Here is a 27,041-nt window from a genome sequence, read left to right on the forward strand (position 1 = left end):
AGGGGAAGCCTGGCTTTTGGCCCCCACTGACACACAAATCCAGGCTACCAGAGGCAAGCTTAGTAGTGCTCTTGAGGACATGGCAATGTGCATTACCAATCCATCTTTGTGTAGCTGTGTGGAAGAAGGCTGCTTTAACTGAGTGAATGATTTAGAGGGGAAGGAATGTGACAGTGGGATGTCAGGATAGGAACCTGCTTACGAATGAAGTGTTTAGTTGAATGAAGAGTTGTGCTTTAAAAACAAACAAACAAACAGACAAAAAAAGAAAATAAAGAAAAGGGGGAAAAAAAGAGGGAGACTTGCTTTGCAACCCTGGAAGAATTGAAGGAATTTGAAAGAGTTGTGTATGGGGAGGAGGATGAGAAAGGAATAATCCGTGGGCTTTGAGGGAGAGCCTTTTGTGGCATACTTTAGATGTTAGTGACCTAGAAGAAAACGTTTTCGTTTGCTACATAGGTTACATCATCATGGCTGAGCTTCGCGAACGAAGATTTGGGAAGGCTTTATCCACATTTGTTACAGGCACGTTGGTGACTTATGAGGCCAATACGTGACAGACATATCCGGTTGCAAAAGGCACAACAGAAAGACTCCTTAGATGGTGTATTCCGCAGGACACGGTTCTTCCTGCGTTGCCTTTTCTCCTCGAGAGTGATCCTGCGTGTGTTCTCAAAGGCTTCCGCTGCGTTATAGATGCTGTGTCTCCAGGCCTCCCGATTTGAGGCCAGAGTGGACCAATTATGGTGATCAATAAGGCCAAGGCTGAGATGTTGTTTCAGGGAGTCCTTGAATCTTTTCTTCGGGGCTCCTCTCTTGCGGCAGCCAGTGGCAAGTTCACCATAGAGCAAGATCTTAGGGAGGCGGTGGTCCTTCATCCTGGAGACGTGCCCTGCCCATCGCAGCTGTGTTCTCATCAGCATGGCCTCTACACTTGTGACTGCTGCTTGCTCAAGAACAGATGTATTGGTCACAAAATCTGACCAGTGGATGTTTAAGATTGTACGGAGGCAGCGCTGATGGAAGCGTTCTAGGAGACGCAGGTGGTGGCAGTAGATGACCCATGATTCGGAACCATACAAGAGAGTAGACAGCACTATGGCTCTGTAAACACTGATCTTTGTGCTTTTCTTCAAGTGTTTATTGCGCCATACTCTTTTGTGGAGTTTTCCGAAAGCACTGTATGCCTTTGCCAACCTGTTGTCTATCTCCCCGTCAATCTTACCATCCGAGGAGATGAGGCTACCTAGGTAATTAAACTGCTGGACTGATTTGAGCTCTGATTCGCCAATGGTGATATGGGGATGATGGAAGACTTCCTGAGGTGCAGGTTGATGGAGAACTTCTGTCTTCTTTAGGCTGACTTCCAGCCCAAAGAGCTCAGCAGCGCCTGCAAAGCAGGATGTTAAACGTTGCAGAGCTGCTTCTGTGTGGGCAACAAGGGCGGCGTCATCAGCATAAAGCAGCTCCCGGACAAGATGGTTTAGGGTCTTGGTGTGGGCCTTCAGACGCCTTAGATTGAACAGGCTTCCATCAGTACGATATCGAATGTAGATACTGTCCTGATCATCGGGGTCTGCTGTGGCCCTTTGGAGCATCATGCTAAAAAAGATTGTGAATAAGGTAGGAGCGAGAACGCAGCCTTGTTTCACACCATTCTTAATTAAAAAGGGCTCAGAAAGTGTGTTGCCATACCTGACTTGGCCGTGCTGATCCTCATGAAGTGAGATGATCATTTTAAGGAACTTGGGGGGACAACCTAAACGTTCCAAAATCTGCCACAGACCTTTTCTACTCACAGTATCAAAAGCCTTGGTGAGGTCAACAAAGGTTACATAAAGACCTTTGTTCTGTTCCCTACATTTCTCTTGCAGTTGTCTGAGAACAAATACCATGTCTGTGGTGCTTCTGTTGGCTCTGAAACCACACTGACTTTCAGGTAGGATCCCTTCTGCTATAGTGGGTATTAGTCTGTTCAAGAGTATTCTTGCCAGGATTTTGCCAGCAATGGAGAGCAGAGTAATACCACGGTAGTTTGAGCAGTCAGATTTAATACCTTTCTTCTTATACAAAGTGATGATGACAGCATCACGAAGGTCTGATGGTAGTTCACCGAGCTCCCAGCAGCGCACCACAAACTCGTGAAATTTGGTGTGGAGGGCAAGGCCCCCATGTTTCCAGACTTCAGGTGGAATTCCATCAACCCCAGCTGCCTTGCCGATTTTTACCTGCTGTATGGCCTTGAGGGTTTCTCCTAAAGTGGGGGCTGTATCCAATTCATACTTTACTGGTTGTTGTGTGATGGACTGAATTGCTGAGTCTTGGACCACACGGTTGGTACTGAAAAGAGTTTGAAAGTGTTCAGACCATCGATTCAGAATGGAGGTTTTATCTGTTAGAAGCGTTTGGCCATCAGCACTGAGTAGAGGGCTTTGTACCTGGTATGTGGGCCCGTATGCTGTCTTCAAGGCTTCATAGAAACCTTTGTGATCACCCATATCTGCGCATAATTGAGTTTTTACAGCTAGATCGATCCACCAATTGTTCTGGATGTCACGGAGTTTCTGCTGGAGCCTGCTGCATGCGAGACGAAAGGCTGTTTTTCTTGCGTGACAGGATGGCAGTGCAAGGTGTGCTTGGTGGGCGGTTCTCTTCTTCCTCAACAAGTCCTGGATTTCTTGGTTGTTTTCGTCAAACCAGTCCTTGTTCTTCTTGAGGGAGAACCCTAAGGATTCTTCGGAGGATTGCAGAATGCTGTTTTTAATATGCTGCCAGGTAGTTTCAGGAGAGGAATCTGCAGAAACTGTGGAACAGTTTTCAAGCCTAGTTTGAAGGTTTGCCTGGAATCTCTCTCTTACTGTGGCTGATTGGAGATTGTTAACTTGGAGTTTTCTCCTTGTGATGTTGCCCATTTTGGGTTTGAATTTAAGATTGAAGCTGAGTTTGCAGCGCACAAGCCGATGGTCTGTTTGGCATTCTGCACTGGACATCACGCGGGTATGGAGGACATCGCGAACATCTCTCCGTCGCACCAGGACATAATCGATGAGATACCAATGCTTAGATCACATAGGTTACATAGAGAAAGCATAAACCAATTATCTGCTTACATTTTCTTAATTTCAAATACTGCCTTTTAATCAGGCTTCAGATCTTGTACAATGAAAGCTTCTGATTTGCAAAGGAAAGGTGAGATACATCTGATGAATAAATTGTGTTTGGGTGGGAATGAATTGGTTATTTGGAGCAGTTGTAAATGTTCAGATTTAGGGATTTTTTTCCCCTATTTTTAACAGAGAGTTGGATATTTTACTGGCAGCCTTTTTTGTATATGTTTTTAGTTAATAGAACAGTGCTTGCTGTGGTTAAGCACTATATTTTAGTTTTCTGATCTAAAGTGGATGCTAAAATCAGGTATTTGGGTCTGATAGGCAGGAAAAATAATAAACATATCCAGTCTAGCAGAGACAATCATGAGCTATCTAGATGTTCTCTGGAAGAAAATAAGACTGTTGAATGAAGAAGGTAATATGCAGGGGCAAGAGGGCACCCAAGCAAACATTTTGTGCAGTGTTTTATCCTATCTGAACCACTGCTTTTGCAAATGAAGTAGAACTAACATGTAAGAGCAGTCTTTGTGAAGGAAAATATTTAGAGTTTGCAAAGCAGTAATCATCTAATCATGGAGATGCTAGACATTGTAAGAGATGAAAAAATAGATCCAAGCAGTAAACACAGTCTTGTAGCTGATGCCTTCATCAGAACCCAACTGGTGTTACTTTGCCTTTTCAGTACTGTTTTGAAAGTTCTATAGTAATACTCCTGTAGTTAGAACGTTCACCTTTTCCGGCACCTTGTCCTCTTTAATGTCTTTATTGATGACCTGGAGTAGGGGATCAAGTGCATCTTCAGTAGTTCTGCAGATGACACTTAAGGTGGGCAGGGGTGTTGATCAGCTGGAGAGTAGGTCGCTCGCTTTGCAGAGGGAGCTGAACAGTCTGGGTCGATGGGCCAGTGGTACGAGTATCAAAAAGGTGAAGTGCCAGGTCCTACATATGAGTCACAACAACCCCATGCAAAAAAAAGCTGTAGGGCAATATCAGCTTTAAAAAGGGGAGAAGGAAAAAAAAAAAGAAGCACAACAAGCTTCTTTTCATGTTGTGCTTATCGCATTCATGGCACTACCAGGAACCAAAACTAATCCAGGAAAAAGTTACAATGAGTGATAGTCTTTGTTTGCTTTGATTTTCCCTCCTTGTACTTCGAATTAGTCTGCCTTTACTATATTGTCAGGTAAATTAAAAGCATTCACATTATTCTTTCATTATCTTATGGGACTTTTCATTAGTTCCCCAATCTCTTGTGCCAAGCTGTCTTTCTGCTTGGTGATTCTGCCCTCATTACGTTATTTGTTTTGTTTATACAAACCAAAGGAGAGAAGGAAAAATTAGCTGAAATGTGTTTTCAAAAATACACGTGTTTTTAAAATCTGCTTGAAGCCTTTCAGGACTTTTTTCCTTTATATTCTTGTTCAGGTTGGATCTTTTATATAATAGTGGGATTGGAAGCCTGAAGATTCCTCTTTAGTAATGGACAATTATTAACCTATAACTTTCTAAAAATATGTGAATTCCAACACTTGGGTTTTGTGTGTGGTTTCCACTAATCATTTTTTCACCTTCTATGTAGATGTGAAAGAAGTTAGGAAGGCAAAACACTTGTCAAACTATTTCATTGATTTTAAAATGGAATACTACTATTTTCTGGTCATAGGTACAGGATCTCATTTTCCCAGATGTACTTTAAAATATAGCTGTGCATATAAAAGTTTTCTTGGTTAGAAACACTGAGCATTTTAATTTTCTAAACAGGTGTCTCAATGCATGTACCTACTGTAAAACTAAGCATGCCAGAGGAGATCTAGCAAGTTATCCAATTGAAGAACTAGTGGACAGAGCCAAACAGTCTTTTCAAGGTAAGGAGTTTTATCCCTTCAAAAAAAGTCAGACGTTGAAACGTCTTATTTTCACAGGTAATGATTGTGATACATTATGCCTCTGTTACCGTACTGATGTTCTTAATAGTCATAGCTGTGTCTGGCAGGGCCTTTGGGGTGAAAAACCATGCTTTCATTGTGATGTGCACCTCTGTTTACAAAATTTAGTCCTACCATAAGGAATATTTCATTTTGGTTTTAGGGTTGCTCAAATGAAGTTCTATGCAAGGAACTTTTTTTTTTTTTGTAACAGAGGAACTGTAAAATTTGGTCATTTTACTCTATCTCTGGTTTCTTAAAGAGTAAGACAGTAACCTATTTTCACTCAACTATAAAGTAAATTTCATGAGCCTCCCTAGGATTCTTAAAACCCTGTTTAGGGATACATTGCTTTTTCTGGTAATGGATTTCCAAGAGAAGTTCTGGGATGTTTCTAAGAGTTATACTATGCCTAAGAGCTTTTAAGTTTACTATAATATTTATAATGTCACGTGGATTCAATCAAACATCAAAAGTTTTTCCTGCAGTACACTCTCTGTGCCAGTAGCTGCCTAAACTCATGTAAGTCTGGTAGTTATGATAGCTTTATTGTTTCTTAATATTTGTTCTTTAAATTTTACCTATGTCTCAAAAATACAGATTTCCAAATGATGCTGGTAAGAGGCATTCTGGAAGATTAAATGTACATTTTAAAATACAGAGGTAATTCTGCTGTAGCAGCTCCTTCCTTTTCTGTATCAAATACTTTGAATTGAAAGCAGAGCAATAAATGCAACATTTGTTGTCACATCCTCTTTGCATATACAAACAACATGGCTCTGAGTGTTGCAACTGTTCTAGTAAGAAGTAGGTCTCCAATGATTAAAAGTGTTTTTAAATCCATCCTTATTTAGAGATCCATAATGAACCTCATTAATGTCAGTGATGAACTTCTAGCTATTTCTATCAGTAGTATTCAGGGAACAGATCTTTTTGTAATCAAAGCCCATGTTTATAAATTCTAATTTCTACATTATCCACACAAAAAGTTCTCCTTTAAGATTGCAAATGCTTTTTTCTTTTGCTTTTGTTAAAAGCCAAGCTCCTCTCTTGGGTTTGTAGAATTAATGCTGTCTTTGCTGTGAATTGGATTGTCTGTTACGATAGACAGGAATCCTATCATGTGTCAGGTTTCTTGTTTAGTAGCACAATTTTCTAAAACCTGTAGGCATATTATGAAATGGTCAGTAACTGAAATACAAGATGTGTAAATACACTTATTATTTTGGTGGGGAAGAAGTTCAGGAAACGTTTCAGAAAGCTAGAAGTACAAGATGGGTGATTTTGAAATCGATAAGTAGTCACTTATTGAGCAGGAGAGAAGCTGCCATTTATAAGTAGCATAAGAATAGTGTTATTCAGATAGCACTACATAGCTATTGAAAAGTTCTGAAGAAACTTTGGACTATTCAGCAAGTACATATGGCAAAGATAAGAGAAGATCTGGGCAATATAGTCAGGATTATGATCTTTCTTAAGTTAACTGTTTAAATTTTATTTAGATTTATGGTATGTGTGGGAAAAAAAATCAGACTTGTCTGTCCTCTTATAATTGTGTTTATATGCCACGAAGTCCACATTATATTAACATAAAGATGTATTTACTCAATATAACAAGAAAGAATACTGGAGTTTTATTTGTCTTTGCCGACAACGAATGTGAAATTTTGGAAGGTACTTTTAACTTCAAGTATTGTACATTTGGATTGAAAAATCAGTAATTCTATTCATCTGCTGCACTATGGCCTTTATTATAAATATTGGCTGTTTCAAAATAACTTGATTTCTAATGGAAAAAGCTACCCTTAAGCTATTGTTTGGAAGTTTCTTGAAGAAATGCTATGACATGTCTCACAGCAGGCATCTCCAGGGAGTTCTATTCTTATTTGGCCTTACAGTAGTACCTCTGTTAGAGGACATAAGAAAAGAAGCAAGTACTGAGTTGTAAAATGACAGGCTTTGGCTCCAGCTTTCACATACTTAGAAACAGGGATGAAATAGTCAGATACTTAGTTTACAGTGTATGGAGAATTTACTGCTGCCAGCTTGCTGCAGCTGGGCTGCAGAAACTTCATCAATCAAGTGAAAGACTTAAGCAATTCAAGGTCATTATTCAATCTCTTGCTGAGTTACTGAGCCACAGTCTCTTCAACAATCACTTCTGTTTTCTCAGAAGATGTGTTGCTGAAGCTCTAGTGAAAAATGCAGAGAGTTACAGATGCGTGATGAAAAGTTATTCCACTTTGGAATTGTTGTTGGGAGAACTCAAGTATCTTAGAAGAACAGCAGCAAAACAGTATGTGATTATTTTGTATAACTGCAGGATTGAGTCATATAAGAAAAGAGAGACTGATGTTGTTCGCAGTGTTTAGTATGTATATATTCCTGCAGTACACAACTTGATAGGCTTGAAAGATGGGATGTTTCCATTGTGGAACACACTGAAAATGGATTAGAAGACCTATATTTCAGGACATTTTATTACAGGCCCATAAATCTCAACCCAAAGAAGTTCTCTAAAATGCTTTATTCAGGTGATCACACTTTGGTAAGATTGCAGTTAACATCTAGAAGCATTGTTTGTATCATCAGTATGTTGCCAGAACTAGCTTTAGTGTTGTGGTCAGATATTCCTAATTTTTCTTCAGTCACTTCTGTATTGCAGCATCTGGGTAGGATAACTCTATGCAAGAATTTCCAAGCTGTAGGATATGCTGCATTACTTGTCTGCAAACCATTTCAAGTAATTAGTGGACCACTCTTGGACTTCCATAATAATATGGTAGATAATAGTATGACATCTGCGTGACAGCAGCTGTAAGGTGGTGCCTGACAGCATCACTCTCTTCGATGTTTTTCTCCAAGATGACTTCTGAAGATTTTTTAAATTCTTACGCTTTTCAGTCAAAATTCAGCTCTGTGACTTTATTTAGCTGGTGGGTTTTGAGAGTTTTGCATACATAACGTAGGTAAGTAGGCATTTATTTCAGTATACTTTAGGGTCCAAACCTTAATCTTTTTGGTCAATTTTTAAAATAAAAGATCAATACTCAGCTGAGAATGGTAACTAGATGACAGCAGATGGTGGAGCTGTAATAATTTACACGAGTGTTCAGATTATTTGTATAAACATAAACTTGATTTAAACCTGCTGATTAAAAAGAGATGACTGAAATCGCCGCGATTGAACAAGTATCAGCCTATATCTTGTAGGTGTCTAACCTCTGAATTAAGTTGTTTTTCTTTTTGTATATTATTGTAATATCTTAAATTCAGTGTAACGTGCACAAATAGTGTGTTGTAGGGTTCTCGTACATGCTGCATACTGAATACATTGGACTAAGTGTTAAAGTGTACTGAAATGGAGGGGGTTTTGCATACTTTGTATGGGTCATGTTTCCTGTCTGACCTCCATAGTAGTTTTGAAGTTACAACTGACATCAACTTCAATAATTCACAAAATTTCATTGACAAAGTAATCTATCTCAAATTGAAAGTAGTCTATTGAGTTTTTTTCTTATTTAACTTTAATATTTTTTTTCTGTAAAGTTCAACTTTTAGTAAGTAGTTAAATTTTTTACATGGTCAGACTTGTCAAATTGCAATATATAGCAGACTTGTGTAAGACAGCTAGTAATAGAAAAAGTATTGTGAAATACAGTGAAGTGGTCTTTGAGTAGAGAACAAATGTCTACTGTAAGGTTATTTATGCAAAGAGTTTTTCTATAGCTGATTGTACAGCACTTTCTTTGGCTCATCAATTCATCAGTATGTTTTTTTTTCAAAATGTGCTGTGTCATGTTCAATGCTTTATTTTAGGGATTGCATTTACAGTTATGAGAGGGCTCTTTCTTTCCTTCCCAAAGCTACTTTATATATAACAAAGTGGGTTTGCTTAGTATATGAAGTGGAAGGCTGGCATAGCTGCCATTGGTGAACAGTGTGCCAAGGAGACACAAAAGTTAAACAAGTCTGAGGTTTGAATGTTGTGTGGAGTGGTGTCTTGGGATGGCTTTGGATAAATTGCAGGATTTTAAGTTGATTTTCTTTTTCCTTAAGCGGGATTTCCATGATCGTGAAAGGATACCTAACAGAAAATGCTACCTAGTGATTTTTAAAACCTACATATTGTGAGAGACTTTCTGGGCAAAGATAATACTTTATATTACAAGCAGTTTTTTGCCCATTCAGCAAACTAAATTAGAAATATAAATATTTTTATGGAGTTAGCTGTTATTTCTTTCTAGTTTAAAATGAAAATCTTCTGCATTTACCAGTACAAAACTACACTTCTTTAGCATTGCCTGCCTGTTGCAGGTGGCAGGGAATATACTGCTATTAAAATGTACACTCTATAATTACTACTATATTAGCTGATTTTGTGGTAGCAACCAGGGTGCTCAAATGAAAGTCACATCTGGTTGAGAAACACTGTTTCTCAAACTGTGTGGAACAATTGGTTCTGGATGGATAATTGTAATGGCAAAATATAATTTATTTTTATTCCAATATTCTGGTTAGGAAATCTTGACAACATGTGACATTACAAAAGAGAGGAGTAGCAATAAAATTAGGAGTTTTGGCTTTCATTGGTTATCTTTAGCAATTATCCCTAATCTGGTAGATCTTGGAGTATTGAGACTTTAAAGGAGATTCACGTTAAATATTTTTCTCTCTACAAGTTTACTGGAAGCAGATGGTCATTCATAATGATAAGGATTGATTTTATATAATGTGACTGTTTTTCAGAGCTTTTCAGATCACTCTGAGCTTTGCTGAGGATCTTTGGTTTTAGTAGTTCTTAAGAAGAACTGTCAAGACATTCTGCTTTATTACTAGTACCTGTTTTACACTACTGGTGTAAAACTACCAGTTAAGTTCTCTGTATGATTTCAGAGCAGCTGACAGTCATTAAAGGACAAATATTAAGTATCAGCAGTGTTTTTAGTTTCCTGTTAATTAGCAGAAGCGGTACCAAATTAGGATGCTTAGGCTACGCTCTCAGTGGTGGGTTTGGTCTCTGAACATGCTGACAGGGAATGGGTGCCCAGTTATCCAGAGGGAGACCTGGGCTGTGTACTCACGGTCCTTCTAGAGTTGAAACTAACACTGTAGGGAGAGCAGTTGTAGGCACAGGTCTCACCTTGATGTGATAGAAACACTGGGAGCCTGGACACAGACCCAGGAGTGAATAAGCTGTCTTGGTTGTTTAAACAAGGCCTTTGCCAATGATCCTAAGCCTGCCCCACAAGGAAAACTTACTCAGCTGATCTTAGTTCCTTGCTCACTAATGTTTTTGCTCTCTGAGTGTCAGTGTTCGGTTACCCAAGTGTATGTACTCTTATTACACCACACTGACACTTCTGTGGTCTCTCAGCATTATCAGAAGTCAAACATTTTTTCCATGCATCTTTGTTCTAAATTTTATTTCCCAATTCCTTTCAACTATCGTGAAAGAAATCTGACCGTTCTTCCATGGGATGAAGAGACTTCGTTGAGCTACATGTTGGCTAACAAATTCAACACATAGAAAAGTGCACTGCTGTTACCCACTGATGTCTGGGAACTGAGTTTTTTAACTTCCTTGGGAGGAAGGAGGAAAATGGTGACAGTATTTTTCTAAGGCAAACCTCTTCTGTCAACCTTTTTACTGACTTGTAGGGGAAGTAGACTTTATTCTAATATTGCTCCTGAAGTATAATTTGAAATTGCATTCCAGGGAGCTTGGGCTGCTGTATTTGAGACACTTTGATAAACAACCTCTCTTTGTTTTTCTGTGCTTTTTGGCTATAGCTAGAGAGCTAGGGTTTTTTGTTGTTGTTATTAAGTTTATTAAAATTCTTTCTGTATTGTCTTTTGTGTCTTATGAATGTATTAAGTTTTTTTCCTTCTGACCTTTCTAATTCATGGAACACTTAGGCCAAAATAAATATTTTGGTACTAGCCTGCCATTTCGTAGGGTTATATGGGATAGCATAATGAATCAGTTTTCATTGGCTGCATGTAGCTTTTTCTAATGATCCTTAAAGAAAAAGATATAATTACAATCCATCAGTAGTGATTAGAAGCGGTGTCTTCAGGTGTGTAAGAACTGCTGTGTAGCAGATGTTTCAACACACATAACCAACATCGTACAGCAAAGAGGTATTTTTAAAGGATAAAAATATGTCTTTCATTGTAGTAGATTACAATATCATGGATATTTTCAAGCTTCTTTTGAGTAAGAAAATTAGAAGTTAAGTGAGCTTTCCTCTTGGCACTGAACAAAATTCCCTACCATCTTTTTTGCACACTTTTTTATACAGTCAAGTTGACAAAGATGTTGCTGTTATTTCTGTTGTCTTCTGCATGTCTTATTGCATAAAAAGTTCCTTTGCATTATTTTAAATTGTACTTCAGAAATGTGGCAATTACATGAAGTTATTGGTGTCTAGCTTTTTTCCTCATTGCTCTCTCCAGCTTTCTGAGAAGGGGAGGGGGAAGTGCTGATCTCTTTTTTTCTGGCATCTACTGTCAGGAAGCATGGGAGTGGCTCAAAGCTGCATCCCTCAGGGGAGGTTTGGACTTGACATGAGGAAATACTTCTTAACTGAGAGGATGCTCATGCCCTGGAACAGGTTTGCTACAGTGGTGGTCAATGCCCCGAGCTGGTCAGTGTTGAAGAAGCATTTGGACAACACCATTATTAACATGTTTTAAAAAATTGCCTCCATTCATTTTATTATGACATTTAAATAAGTGTTAAAATGTATCTATGTGGGGTTTATGCTAATCCTTTATTTTATTAAAAATAGTTGTGTTTAAAAAAATTAATTTTCTCTGCATGTTTTTACTTTGTTTTGCATGTTTTTACTTGGTCTTTTGCAGTTAGAGTTGATGTCTCCTTCTGAGATGGCCAGATGTGAGCTGACTTTGAGCCAAAAGCCGTGTAGCCATTCTTGTGCATTTGTAGTGTGTTGTGTGTGCAGTCAATCCACTGCTGTCAGAATGCTTCAAACCTATTGCACATGCTAAGTGATAGACTCATGCAGAATAAATTCGGTGTTTTCAAGATCTTTTGCCAAAGGCTGATCACTCTGCAGTGCACTTGCAGTATGTTTGATGTTGTCATCAAAATATTAAACATACTGATCATCTCTGTGCCCTCTGGCCACAAAGGATTCTGGGATTCACAACATGCCACTGTTTTTCACAGAAACGCTAAGAATCAGCAGCAGGCTCAGATTTAGTCTAAAATGTTGTTAATATTTTCATTAAGGGTGTAGACCATAGCATCTTCTGATTTTATAGTTGCCAAGAACTTTCAGTAATATAATCTTGCTTTCATTTCCTTATAACTCTGTCAAGCTTTAATTGATACTTCTGGTTAAGATTATCTAATTATTTGAAAGAATTACGTTAGGAAAACATGTTATTCATGACAGGTTTAGAAAACAGAAAAACTTTTATTATTGAACAGTTTTGGAGGCCTTCATGCCTTTGTGTGGTAGATACTTTGCCTCAGGTCACCTTTTTAAAAAAAACAATTAAATTTTATGCCTGGTTCTAGTGGGCTTTGTGGAAACTCACTTGATTTTTGCTGGTTAAATTTTGTAGGCATACTCTATATTTTATCAATATTATATGATTTCATGCCATTTTTTTTTCCTTTCTGTGGGTCTCCTGTGATCCTAGGCATCAGAAACAAGGAAGGGAAACCTCTGTCTCTTTTGCTTCATGTGTTAATGTCTTCTTCTGCTGTTGATAGAGGTTTTAATCCCTTCAATCCATTTAATTGTGCATATTACAGCCTCATAGAACAATCATGACATAGGAGTTAATTTGCCAAAAAGTCATGCCCATGCCTCAGTTAGGACACAAATGAATCACACTAGCTTTTGCAAGTATGCATTGTAATGTGCAAAACTGTAACTGGGCCATTGCCTTGCAAGGAAAACCACTTTGTCACTCTTTACCATTTGTATAATTCCTTCTGTATAAGTACTGTGTACCTTTGAAAAAACAAAACAAAACAAACCTGTGGCCCCAAAGAGCTTGTAATGTTGTGTTGTAAACAGTTGAAGAGAAATGCAGTAGAATAATACAATATTGCACTCAGGATAAACGTGCTTGGTCAGTGTATTTACTACTGTGGCATTGTCCGGATTCTTGTGTGTGATGGCAGAGGAAAGTTTGTTATTTGGGAAAGATTTGAAGGAAGATAATGCAGTAACAAGGAATGGTCATTCATTTAATGAGGAGATATCCCCCTAGAATTTGCAAAAAATCATGTTTACATGAAGATTTTCATCAAGAGTCAAAGTTTCTATGTGCTGGCTTGTGTTTCTGAAAGTAATATATTCCCCTCCATGGGGATTATTATGTTTGAATAGCTTTAAATAGATTCCTTGGATGCTTCGAAGTGTTGTTCATATCATGGTTGTTTGTTCCGAAATATAAATCCTATTAATGCTGTAATATGAAATAAAATGCATATTTTTTTAAAATCCAGACAATTGTTGGTTTAAGATGTTGTCCTCTCTTTTAGTATTTTCGGAGGTACACAAGCATTGTCCAGAAGATAACTTGCCAGATGTATTGATGCTGTTGCCAAAATGTCTCATAGCATGACCAGATTACCTTTTTGTCTCCATCAACCCTAGTCTAGTAATGTTCCGTTTTTATTAAGTCTTTTTGACTGTGCAGGGGTTGTTGTAGCTTACAGTGTTGGAAATAAGATTACAAAATGTGTGTGAACGGTTATTTTGCATGCCTGACTAAGACTTCTACAGACAATAAGACTCCACTAATCTCTTAGCTTTGGCAGTTTAAAGAACCAGAAAAGTCTGTTTCACAAAGGTTGTATTTTTTTTTCTTCAACAGAAAGAAAACTCCAATTTTTGGTCACATTTACTCTATATAATTTGGTCTTCTTATTCCTTTTTATTTTCCTACTCAAATATTTGCATTTGTGCTGTTTAAATCCTTGAATGACAGCCAGTCAGTTTAATTTTGTATCATTATGAAAAAAAAAGCGCCTTTTATTTTTGTTTGAAATAAAAGTGTAATAGAAAGGAGCCAAAGCAGAGATGTATACAATTAAAAATACTACTTCATCTTCAACCTTAGGCTATAGTTTCAGCTGTACTTTAAGCAACCATTACAGGTAAAAGGAGCATTTCTTGGCCATCTCTATTCCTCTTTCCCCTCCCCCCTTTTTTTTTTCATCCTTTGCTCAGGCCACCTGCTTTCTTGCTGAGAGACTGTTCCTTGTATGAAGCAGGCTGGGGGACTGATCTGGGGTAAAACTGAATGCATTTTTAGAAACCTGAAGGGGTGACATTAGTAACTGGGAAAAGTTGAATCTTCCCAGATGCTGACATTATAGAAGTACAATTCTGCAATGTCCCAGTGGAACTAGACCTTTGGAGAAAGGCGTTGGAGGGATGTCAGGAAAACTAGGTGTAGTGATCTGCCCAAGCTCTTCTCTCATCACTGAGCTGCTTTTTCCTATGCCAGTTTATGTGGCTTGTGGGATAAGAAATGGCCCTACAAACCTTCATGTGATACTGGACATACTGGGGTGTCTTCTCTCCTCCTCCAAAGGCAGGATATGCCTTAACTGGGGAAGGGGAAAAGTGAGAGTTGCAACACACTCTTGTCTTCATGGTTACTAATAGCATGTTTGGCTAACTTGTGACTTCTTGAGCAGAGCTCATGAATATGATGTTTCCTTTATATTTTTTTTAAATTTGTTTGTTTTAAACAAGAGTAGTGTGTGTTATGCTCTTTCCATGCTTATTCAGTGGAACAGCAGCAGATGAAAGCTGGATAGCATTGTTAATTTTATTTATAAAATAATTTTTGTTAAGTTTGCATTATTTGAAATGGAGTGTAAAACATGAGGTTCAGTAATGCCACAGCTGTTAGTTCAAGACTCTACCAGGCAGATAAATTTGGGTTTGTGTGTATTTAGTCTTGAGTTTAAAAACAGTTAAATTAAAGCATGGCCTATCTTTTTAATTGATTTTATTTTCAGGAAAAGGAAAATTTGTATCTTTAATGTGGTTTGAAAATAAAAGTTTGGTTTTATGCGGCTTCTTAACCATGGGTGAACTGGATTTTATTTCAGTATTTTTTTTCACTTGTAAATATTGGTTCAACTTTGGGAACTTGTTGTATTTCTTTGATAATACATATTTTACTCATGTATTTACTGCTGATTTTTTAAAACCTGGACTAGAAATATTTTCAAAACATTATGAGAGTACTATCATACTCAACCCTGCATGCTGTAGTGCAATCAGCTATTTGGATCTTTCCATAGCTCCTGTGAAAATACCATGAGCAGTTTCTACTGTGAAACAGATGTGGTGACCAGAATCCAAATTGTTTATTTAACAAATCTGATGCACTGTGTTTCACCAGACATCTACCAAGTATAGTATAGATCATCTTTAATGTGTCCAAAGGTAATTTATCATAATGCAGCAATGATTTCTTTTATCATTTCATAAGTAGTCTGCTCCTGGATAGTTTGGCCTTCTGTAGGAACAAGTGTTAACCATTCTGTGCTGCTGACAAGACTAGTCAAGAGGATATCTTCTGCTAACTTTTTTCTTTCTTTGCCATGGGAATGTGAAGGAGAACACTCCTTTCTCGGAGCATAGGAGTTGTAACAGAACTAGAACCTCTCAGAATGAAGTTTGCACACTGTCTTGCTGCATTTTGGTTTATGGGCTAAATGAGTCCTGTCATATGTACCCCACTGCCCCTTCTACTGCAAGACGAGTGATCAGCCACCTACTTCTTAACATGAACAGCAGTGCTAGATATCTCAACACATACAAGGTCTCAAGGCCTTAAGTGAAACTAGCAAGTGAAACTGCGTTCAGAACAAATTGCAATGGGATTCTCAAGCTCATAATGTGGTGAAAGCTGTGAAGCTCCCTAGCATAGGACATAGTGGAAGCTTGCCTATTTGGAAGAAGAATCCCTTTTCTTTAAATAATAACAAATCTTACAGAGGGTGCTGCAGTTTGCTAAGTATTCAGCAAATAACTTTATACTGCCTGTGTTTATATTCTCCACTAAGCATCCTGTGGGAGAAGACACCAGGCTAAACTGACTAGTTGTCTTACTCATGACTGTTTTTAAGCTGTATTTCAGCAAGTAACTAATTTTCCCCAGTTTACTTTGAGTAAAGTGTGCCTTATAATTTTAATATTGCTCTCTGTCACGTTTTGTGATGAAGGCTTACCTTACGAGTCTAGGTTGGGTTTTGCAGTATGGATGGTCTTGTGGGTATGTTGTGCAGTACCATTGTGACTCAAGGCCATGTCATCTCCATATCTAATGCTAATATAAGATTGAAAATGTTAAGATTAATATAATAGCAAACTAAGAGCTGTTTTGATCAGAGATAGCTTTCTTCTGAAGACCTTTAAAAGTGTTATGTGATGAAATGAAAAAGGTGCATTGATTTTATTATTTTATTATTAAGATCTACGGAAATGATAACTTTGTTGCAATTTGCACTGATAAATCTTAGGAAGCTCTGTCTAAAATCAAAGTCTAAAATCAAAGCAAACAGGTCTTAAAATGCACTTTTGAAGAGTTTTGTACAACTTGTTAAGTTCAGATGTTAGAGAGGTGGCTTTTATTCAGTTTGGTTGTATGTGAAAATAGATTAGGAGCAATCACCATGAATGACACAGAATTTTTTTTTTCTGCAATATCGCCCCATGAAAATAAAATCTGTGATTTGTACAGCTATGTGGGACTCCTGATGTGCACACCAGGGTGTCTTGATTGCTTAAATATATGCCTTTTCAATGCTGTGTATGTTGTTCAAAAGTACTGAAATCTGAAATTCAAATATTGCATGTAAGTGAGGCGTAAGAGTTGTCAGTCAGGGTTCAGAATACTCCAGAACCTTTAGGAAGATACCTGTGAGGACCAGTTGTTTCTGCTTTAATTTAGGGTGACTGTATTTGTGACCTGGTCATGGTTTGTTTTCATATATGGGCCTAATGTCCTAAAGCAAAAAGGAAAAAAAATAGTGTTCTTATTCCTAGTTTATTTGTAAACCAGGTCAGATACCCTTGATTAGCTCTCAGCTGGAGCATAATTTCAATCCTGACAGATTGAACCTAAACAGCAGGCATTTTTCAGATCAGCCAGAAGATAGGGAGAGAAAAATAAAAGCTATTTCCAGTTCACAAGCAGTACAACAGTGCCGAATAAATCTGCAACTGTTAATGAATAGCTATTTCAAATATTTACAGGAGGCAAAAGAAAAGAAGATTGGCATCCAAGGCAGCTGTGCCCAGGGAGAGCTATTAAAAATAAACGTGATAAATGATGTTCAAGTGCTCGTAGAGCTGTCAAATATCAGAGGTACTCAAAAGTGGAAAGTGTTTATGGCCATGCTGCTAGGCATTCTGGACAGAGATATTTTTTTCTCAAATTTTTTACAAAACTAACTTAGCAGATGAAAAGGCGAGAGAGAATCTAATGTAAAATATTCAAGAACTGGGAACTCTTTTGCTACATTGCACAAGTTCTTATTTGCTTTGCATGTTAAAAGAAATAAAATTCTTTTATACATTCAATTATTTCCTCACAGAACTAATTTCTTTAGTCTTGATTCCTAATAAAAGAAATGTGTTGAGAGTTTATGCTTGTAACAAAACCCATTACTTATTTTTATTACTCTTTCAGTCTTCTGTATTAGTGGATGATAGTGATGAAGGTCTGTTAGTTTTGCACTGATTGTGCAAACAATTTTTAACCTGAAAAATTGTATATACATAGTAAACTGTGAACTTCACGTGTTTCTGTACCCATAGATTTTTTTTTTCCAGGTTGTCTAGCAAGTATTTTTATATCAATTTTTATTTCTGAGTTTAATGTGTATCAGTCATCTGGAAACTTTTTAGGAGAGACATTTAATTTTTTTACTCCACTGTGAAACTATTTTATCAGAAACTGTCCTGTTGGTGACAAAAAATTGATGCCTTATATGCTGGAGATATACCAAGTGGAAAGGACATGAAAAACATGTCATGACTTATAGGATGCTCTAGTACAAATCATGGAGGTGTGGGGGGGTGGGGTGTTGTGTGAGAATATTGCTTTCTTTCCTCTTGCAATTTATTTTTCCTCTTTCAAAAATGAATTAGAAAAAATGATGCTAAAAAACTAATTAGGAAATGGGTGCTAAAATACCTTGTCTTAGAAATAAGTTCAGGTCCTGTGTTTGAGGGGTAAGCAAAGGTGGAGTACATGTAACAAATGTATTTTCACTGAAACAGTGGAGCAGACAGACCCTTGTGTTACAGTTGCGTGGATTGCGCTGAAATTCACTGTGAAATGGATATTAGCTCGTCTGTCTGGATCTGTTGTGGAGAACAGGCTAAGTAGTGTCAGTTTCTCAAATTAAGTGTCTGCTGATGTCTCAATGAAGAGGAAAACATTTGAAAGCATTTCATTCCTTCACCTGAACATGTCCTTCGTGTTATGAAAATGGCTTAATGGTTTCCTTCGAAAGTAAGTTTTAGCAAAATCTGCCAGATCCACTTCTTATCAAATTGTGGTAAGAAGTGCAGTGATAATGGAAAAAATGGACCTCCCCGAGCCTGAAAGTTTGCCTCTCTTTTCCAGTTTTTATCTTTTCCTCGAATGGCAGATGTTAACCTTTCAATATACCATTTCATAACAGCAGAGTTTCCTGAAATGATTGAACTCTGTATTGGTTTCCATCGTTTGGAGGCGTTTCATGTCACAAGGCATTGATTTGAAAGTTAACACAATGTTAGATATTAAAATGATTGTAGCTGTCATGGCCCAGAATGATTTCAGCTATCCTAAGTTAAGCATGCCTGTTGCCTGATTTCCTAAATGTATCTCCTGCTCGTTAAATTACTTTTATTATTTCAGGATTATAATGCTGTGTTGCATGAGGTGTAACACCTGAGTCACTTTAGAAAATTAATGTGTACTGTTAAGTGAAATTTTGAGGTGTGCCATGTAAACCAGACCTCAGAAATCTCTGAGACTTTTTTTGGTAAATTTTAAAGGTGAAATCTGAGTTGTCTGTGTCACCGTTGAAAAGTCCACGTGGTTGGAGTAAGCACTTGTCCTCTACCTAAGTAACACTGCCCCCCAAGAAGGGGCATTTCATTTGGACTTTCCTCCTCTGGAATTGGAACAAGTTGTTCTCTCTTGACTAGATTTTTTGACGGCTTGTTTTGTGGTTAGCTCACCAGAATCTACATTGCTTAACCTTCAGTTTGTGGTGAAAACCTCAGAAATTTCCAAATTATTTAAGGAAAGGAATAAGTAATGGTTAAGAAAATGAAGCTGTTTGGAGAGCAGGATAGATATGTGTATATCAAAATTAAATTTGCTGCATGTAGATAAAACGTACGATTTTTAATCTGTATGAGTACTCTGCAGAGCAGAAAAATCCAGTTTCCCAGCTGCCTTTTTTTTTTCCCCCAAACTTCTTTTTGGTTGCACAGTAGGAATCCTACTCATTACCAGAGTAGAGCTTTTCATTGGGTTTGGATGAACAATAAGCTGACAGACATACTTTTTGAACAAAAGTTGAGCATTAGAAATAACACTTCTTAAAAGATTTAATTTTTAACGTCTCACTGGAAGACAGCCAGAAATACTCATAGCACTCACTTGACAGAGATCTGTCTAATGCAAGTATTATGTAATACTCTTCCAACAGTAAAGTTTACCTTTATATATTTAAACTAAAATATGTGTGGACTACATTATTCAGATGAGCTAATGTTACATTAGTATGTGAAGAAGTACTGAGTACTGTTGTTTGAACACAGATGACATGAACAGAATTTTGTGTAGAACACATTTTATTATAGCAAAGCGGAATAAGTAGAGCTTCTGGTTGTAGGATATGAAAGAGGAAGGGTTAATGAAGAGTTCAAGGAAGTTCTGTTTCATTATCAGTAGAGAAGACATTCTTACTTAGAAACTCTGGGGTTTTTAAAGACCTTCTGGTTAATCTATGGAGGTGTATTTCATGTTCACTGGAAATACATGTGCTTGTAGACTACTTCAGGTAATTACCTAGAATAAATACATTTTCTGCTAAACCTTGTAAATGTCAAGTGCATTCAGCGACTGGAAGGGTATAGCAGACTTATCTTTTCTTCCTACTTCAGTACTTTCCAGTTTCTGCAAGTAGATTTTTCTGTCTTCCGTACAAGGAGAAGCATCTTACCATTCTTGGGTGTGGAAATAAGAGAGATTCAAACGGCATGTCTGGACAAAACTTACTCTCAGCATCATAAGAGTGATTTCTTTGGGCATGCCTGCTGCAGCTCCTCAGTGCCATACCCTTTACTGAAGGCAGCATAGGATGGTCTGTCACATGTGGGAACACTGCATCCGACTGAGCCGCCTGCAGTGAAATTACCCAGAGCACTTTTACAGAAGTAATTATTGTCGTCCTGCACCAGATTTTCTGCTATGAAGAACGCTCCCTATTGTTTTTACCATTCCCCAGGACTGTTTCTTTTTCCTTCATTGTAAATAAATTAGTACCTGCATCTGCTCATATTTTTCCCAGGCTGCAGCAATGAGACGGAATAGGAGTGTTGCAGAAAACCCTTAGTATCCTGAGCAGAAGCAGAGGCGACAATAAAACTAGCATTAATTTCTCTGTTGCTGTTCTTTCAGAAATCTGTGAGGAGTGGTAGCTGAATGGCCCTGAAGATGCAAGGAGGTGAAACTTCAGCTACTCAGCTTTCACTGTTAGGTGGAAAGTTTTTCACAAACATAGGCATATAAATTTTCTTTGGGGTTTAATCAACCAGATATCAGTGTTTGCTTATCCATGAGAGTTTGAAGAAGGAGTAAGCATTTTTTTTTTTTTAATGCTTTGTTAGAGCACGATATGAGGCTTTTTTTCTGAAGAAGGAGAAATAAAACAGAATTTATATCTTATATATTAAGTACAGTGTTTGGTCCTTTAAATATTCCGAGCAGTAAAGGTGTCATAAAACAAATCATATTTTAACATTTCTGCTCTTCTGTACTCTTCAAAATATCTCTTCACAGCAAATATTAAAATGAAAACTCTATAAGGATTTTAAAGTCATTTTCATGCTTGGCTATTATGAACTGCAATATCCTTCACTGTAACTTACTTTTTAAAGTACCTAAGTAGGTATTATAATGTTAAAATTTCTGTGACATGGGTAATTTTACAGGTTACAGAAATTTTATTTAGATATAGTAAAGTCAGAGCTGTGAAGCTTTTATTTTCTTTCCCATCCCCACTGCAACTCTTGCTTCATAAAGATGTGCTCCATTGTTGCATATATTTTAATGCATTTAAAAAAATATTTAATTATTTTATTTGCACATTGGGCTTACATAGTCTCCTTAAGCTAATTGTTTCATTTCTCCAGCTGTTCCTAAATAGCCATTGTGCTGATCAAGCACTTACTTCAGTATGTCCTTGATAAAATTAATGAAAGCATCTGTAGAAGCAGGGACAGCAGCTGCAGTGCCTTATGGAAGCCAACTTCTGCTTAACATTCTGATAAAATAAATAGTTTTGTACTTGTGCTGGAAGCTAATGCTGGCTGGCTTACTTGCAGCATAAAAAGAGTTGCACCTGCCACACAGCTAGACCAAGCACTGAGGCTTGCTGATTACATGTTCTTGTTAGTGTCATTGTTATTGGTAAAATGGGAGTGATGTCATCCTTATCAAACCCTACTGGCACCCTGCAGAGTGACAAATAATTTGCCCACTGCTGTTTATCAGCATGGGCCTTGTTTTAGAAGTGACGAGAGTGCTGAATTTTCACAGTTGAATGCTGTACAACTGCAGAGGTGTATGAAAATGAAATGGATTGATACTTGTAATCAGTGTGCATAGTGATGGTTAAGGTGTAATGAAACATAAGTGCACATTTAGGGTAATTATATGTCTACCAGGTGGGGCCCCGGGGCTTTGCCTGTATAGAAACTGCTTGAGGTGACAAATATGTAGGAAGAAATGCTGCAGCACCATCTGCTTTTTTCTCATTTCCTCATTAATTCTACTATCCCCCAAGCATGGACTGCACAGACTTGGAACGGCCCTTGGTCTGTTCAGTATCTCCTCTCCTTCTAGTTGGGTATAGCCCCAAACACTGGAGTAGATGTGATGCAAAACAGCAGCTCTTGTGAGTAGAATGTATTAGTACACCCTTCTGGAGCTCACTGAGACATATGTTGCTTATGTCTTTAACCTTCTCTCAAAATCGCTTGTAGGAAAAACTGCTCTTGTTATATTTTAAGGCAGTAGCTAATATTTGTGGGGTTTGTGCATGTATTAGTTGTCTGTACTGATATGTATGTGTCTTAAATGGGTGATGAAAAATACTAAGAATTCCTCCAGGCAGGCATCTGTATTTTGTGCTTATTTGAGTGGAAATCTGTAAGCCTTACACTACTTGCATTTCTTCTAAGTAAGTAATGGGAACAAATGGTTGGTAACTGAAAACACTACAAGTGTCTTTGTACAGTGGAATCACTGTGCAAAGTAGAAAATGACAACTGTCATTCATCTGTGGTAATTAATATGGGAAATGGGGATGTATATTTTCAAATTTAAAAAAGGAATAGGAGCTTGGTGCCTCCAAGGACACTATTCACACAAGAGCATCAAATGTTTCGAATGTGCTGGATATGGCACACGTGCAGTTTGGTTGCAGTTTCATTTAGAGTAGGTTTAATGTATCTTAGATGCCTTGTATTCATCTGCACTTGGTAGCTGATCTGTGTGTATACATTTACTTGTCTGAGAGTGTGCAATGTTTTCAAAGCATTTACTGGACTGAGGACCATAGTCAGATTGTATTTTTGTGAAATGTTTTGTACTTTATATAGATTTTCTATTTTAATATATCTTTTATACGTCTTTGACATTTTGATTAATCTCAGGTTTTCTCCTGCTGAATATAGGTCATTATATAATTTTGCACTGCTTGTTTCCTAATAATAATAAGAAAAGAACATTGCTGAATCTGACTTTTAAAAATTTTAATAGTGTGCACCATGGTCGGGCTCACACTTGATGTAAGTACAGGGAATTCAGTGGAGTAATACCTTGGATAAGCTTCACCCAGTTTTAACTGGAGCCTTCCCTGTTACAGGATTAAAAAATAAAATCTGTCTAGGTATAAAAACAATTCTAAATGTCTCAGGTGGCTCCTGGTAGCTATTTAGCTTAAGTTACCAAACAAACCCAGATTTTAGAAGTTAGTGTTGATTTATGAGGTAAGCACAAAAAACCATCACATCTTAAAGTGATTAATTTGGGGAGAGAAACAATGGAAATTTTAAAAATAAATGTGTGTGCAAGTAGGATGATAATCTGTGCTGCACATACATAGAACATAAAGTTTTAATCACTGTAAACTTTGAATGAAAAAAGTATTTGTGGATGGCAAAACATCAGCTTGACAAAAGCCAGTCAGTTCTAAATATTATTAAGTCCTTTATGTCACTTCTGGGAACTCTTGCAGAATGAAAGCATGAGCGGTCCATTTTCTAGAATTAATTTGGTGGCGGTCCTTTATCAGAGGAATGCATCAGCATCTCATGGCCTGGTGGTGGATAAATTACCTCTGCAGCCTGTGAGCTGAGAGGCTGTACAACTCTTGGATGTGCTGCTCTTAGTATACTTGAAATAGTTCTTTTGATTAGCGTACTGGAGTATTGTGTTTATCCTGTTGATCTTACTAAGGTGGAACATTTTGTAACACTCAAGGGAAGCAATGAGGCTTCAGGGTTTTTTTATCCTACTACCACATATATTAATTTTTCTCTCTGTTCAGGATATGAGGTTCAGGATGATTCTTTTGTTCATGTTGCTTTCTCTAATAGCAATCAAAAGGCAGATACCATGTTTTATGTGCATTAGTCTTTTAAATGAGCATTGGAGCTGATGATACTTTTAATGTACAGCTGCGTATCTCATATGCTTTTGAAAACTGTGGAGTCCATTTACCCACATAGCTTATCTATGTTGTTATGCTGTTGCTGGTTACAACTTCAGGGACTGAGAACAATGGTGGCATTTTTTAACTGTCCCCATGAGCTACCCTTAGAATTTAATTTTAATGCCTGGTGTGGACTTGGTGTTCAGTTTGCTTTTCCTCCTTCCTTCTGTCTGTTTCATGCCCAGTGAGAAAGGCCCAGGTGTGTTCTGTTTAGGAACATCAGCTGAGAAGTAGGTTGATTTGGGGGTGGGGGGTAAGATTGCATTTTTTAATAAGCAATTGAAATATGAAAGGTTTTGGTTTGGGTTGTTTGATTTTTGGGGTGTTTTTTTTTTGGTAGAAAGCTTTACTAGTGAAGTGCTTACTACTAGGAAAGAAATATCTTAAGTGTTTCTGTCCTAAATCACAGGAAGTTCAGTTTTGGGGTGGCAAATAGCAGCACATTTTTTTCAGACAAGACCATAGCTCACAAGATTCTAGTATGTGTGGGTTTTGTCTTTCAAATACAGTTTCTGCCTCTGCCTCAGTCCTCTCTGTCATACTTTCCTAGATAGACAAGTCTCACTCTTGAGAAAAAGAGCCTATTTTGTCCTTACAGGCATAAGCCTCTGGTACTGTTTCTGTTTGTCTTCTCTTGGCTTGTGATATGAGGTGGCAACTGTCCGTAGCAATGGCATTTTCAAGTTAAATGGAAGCAGCAGCTCTCAAACTCCAGGGATTTCTCTTCTTTTCCATCCTCCAGAGTATATATGCTACGTTTTTAAAGATCAAGATGAATCCTTTAACTCTATAACAGCTGATGAAAGAGCCAACAAAACCAAACAAACTGAAACAAAGGCATAACTTCAAAAGTTAGTTGATTCTAGACAAACTTCTAGCTTGGACTGTAGTGGCTTTCACTCATAATTTGCATTCTTAGCACAAAAATGAGCTGTTACCTTGAAAACTTTCAACATTAGAAGTTTAACTTATGCAGCAAGAGAAAGGGGATTTATTTTTGCCTAGAATCTGTAGGTCATCACAAGTGAAATATCCATTACTGTGCAACTTCTCTGTGTGACTAATGGCTCAATTGCTATAAATACTTGGTGTTGTTCATGAAAAACTTCTTTATATTTGTTTGACAATATATTTAAATTTTTCCGTCTTCCGTAGAATACTTACATGAGCAGTACAGATAAAGCTCATGAAATGGTCTGACAATAAGAAGTGAAACCATTGTTCCTGAAGCAGAGAAAGAAGAACTTCAAAGGTGGTTACATCTGAAACATAGGGCTCTCTTGAGTTTAGAGCTGGATACAAAACCGTGGTAACTGTTGTGGTATGTTGTTTAAGCCTGCTCTGAGGAGCATTGTTTTCAGCAAAAGGTGAGAGAGGTTATGATGCCATTGCCAAGCTAGTGAGAGGCAAGGTGTGTGTGGGAACAGGGAAGGGAATGGACAATGCTCCATGCATCATGCAGGCAGAATATGCTGAATTGCTCGAGCTCTTGAGCAGCTCGTAAACTTGTACTCAGTGGTTTTATTTTGGAATTCTGTACTGAGGTGTTTGATATTTTGTCAGGAAAGAAGGGAAGATCTTATTTATGTCTGCCTGGTTTTCTGGATCTTGGCAATATGAAAAGTGCTTAGTTCACAATAAAACACACAATAAACTTTTAATTATGAATTACTGTGTTTATAATGAATTGCATTTGCTGAATATATTTCTGTAATGGAACAAGTAAAAACCTGTATTTACCTGTATATAGCTGAATAGATACAAAATTTGATTCCATCTTCTCCTTACATTTTTTGAATAAGCACTTTCAAATTCTTCTGTTGGTTTTCTCTTTTCTTGATAACCTGGAGTTGACACCTGTCATGGTGTCAAAGCTGACTCCTGTACTTTAGATCAACAGTTAATTTTTAAAAATTATACTAGCAATCAATTTTAATAGTAGGTTTTAGTTCACAACTCTCAAATCATAACAACTAAAGGTGTGTGGGACTCTTAGCATACCAGAATTGCTTGCGTGTTAAACTAAATTAATTTATTAATCCTGAACATGTTCCATATGAATGTAATGTAATTAGCTGAGATGGATTAGTTAATATATGAAATATGGAGAATGAGATATTTTAAACCAGAAGAGGGCAGCAATGTTATGAAAAAATAATTTTGGCTCAATTACCTTCCTTTTTCTCTTTTGCCAGTAAGTCACATGTATGTGCTCTGCTAATTTCTTGGACAGACTTTAAGATTAAAGTAACCTGAAAAAAAGTCTGTTAATACCATTGCAGTGGTTATTATTTCAGTTTTATTTCTTTGAACAGCTTCATCCTGCCAAAAGGTATCAGCTTGAAGAGTACATGTAGAGAACCTGATGACTTATTTTCTCCAACAGATATTTCTAATATGAAAAAATATTTTGTGATGTTGTGATGATTTCTGGTTTTACTATGTCTGTCCTTAGATAATTCAGAATAAAATCTTTTATTTTCCAATTGTCACAATCATATTCATTTTAGAGAATTAAATATCAAGTTGTGTACTTTCTGATTTACATGCTGTAAGCAGTAAGCTATGCTAGCCAAATATGTTGTGTTGTACTTTAACGACTTTACTGTAATCAGAATATGACTGTAGAAACACTAGTGTATTGCACAGATGTACCAGAGTAAATAAAGAAGTATTAAATACTTGTGTGTAAACTAGAGTGGGGAGCATACTAAATGTGAGGTAGTTCTTGGATATGCAGGACTAAAACTTAGTTGATTCTTCCTAATGATTCATTGGTTGTAGGAAAAAATTGTTGTCTTCTTTTTGGAGTGTGATCTAAGAGGTGGTGTAAGAGGAGAGGAATAGTTTCAATTCATTTTCCATACATACAGGAAAGTAGGTCTGTTAGGAAGGTGATGTCCTACATATTCTTATTATAGAACAGACCTACTCCTCAGCACTCAAAAGTGCTGATATAGTTTTGTAAGTGAGGTGGAAGAGAAGATAGAC

At 37.3% G+C, this 27,041-nt stretch overlaps 1 protein-coding gene across 1 annotated transcript in view; it reads left to right on the plus strand.

Annotated features, from left to right (window-relative positions):
* CDKAL1 (CDK5 regulatory subunit associated protein 1 like 1) overlaps positions 1–27,041 on the plus strand; it is a 409,356-nt gene that overhangs the window by 182,420 nt on the left and 199,895 nt on the right. Inside the window, 1 exon segment of the mRNA XM_032688042.1 lies at positions 4,872–4,982. Within this exon segment, the coding sequence (XP_032543933.1) occupies positions 4,872–4,982 (111 nt within the window).

Source organism: Chiroxiphia lanceolata, chromosome 1 (assembly GCF_009829145.1).
Source record: "Chiroxiphia lanceolata isolate bChiLan1 chromosome 1, bChiLan1.pri, whole genome shotgun sequence".
NCBI classification, from domain to species: Eukaryota; Metazoa; Chordata; class Aves; order Passeriformes; family Pipridae; genus Chiroxiphia; species Chiroxiphia lanceolata.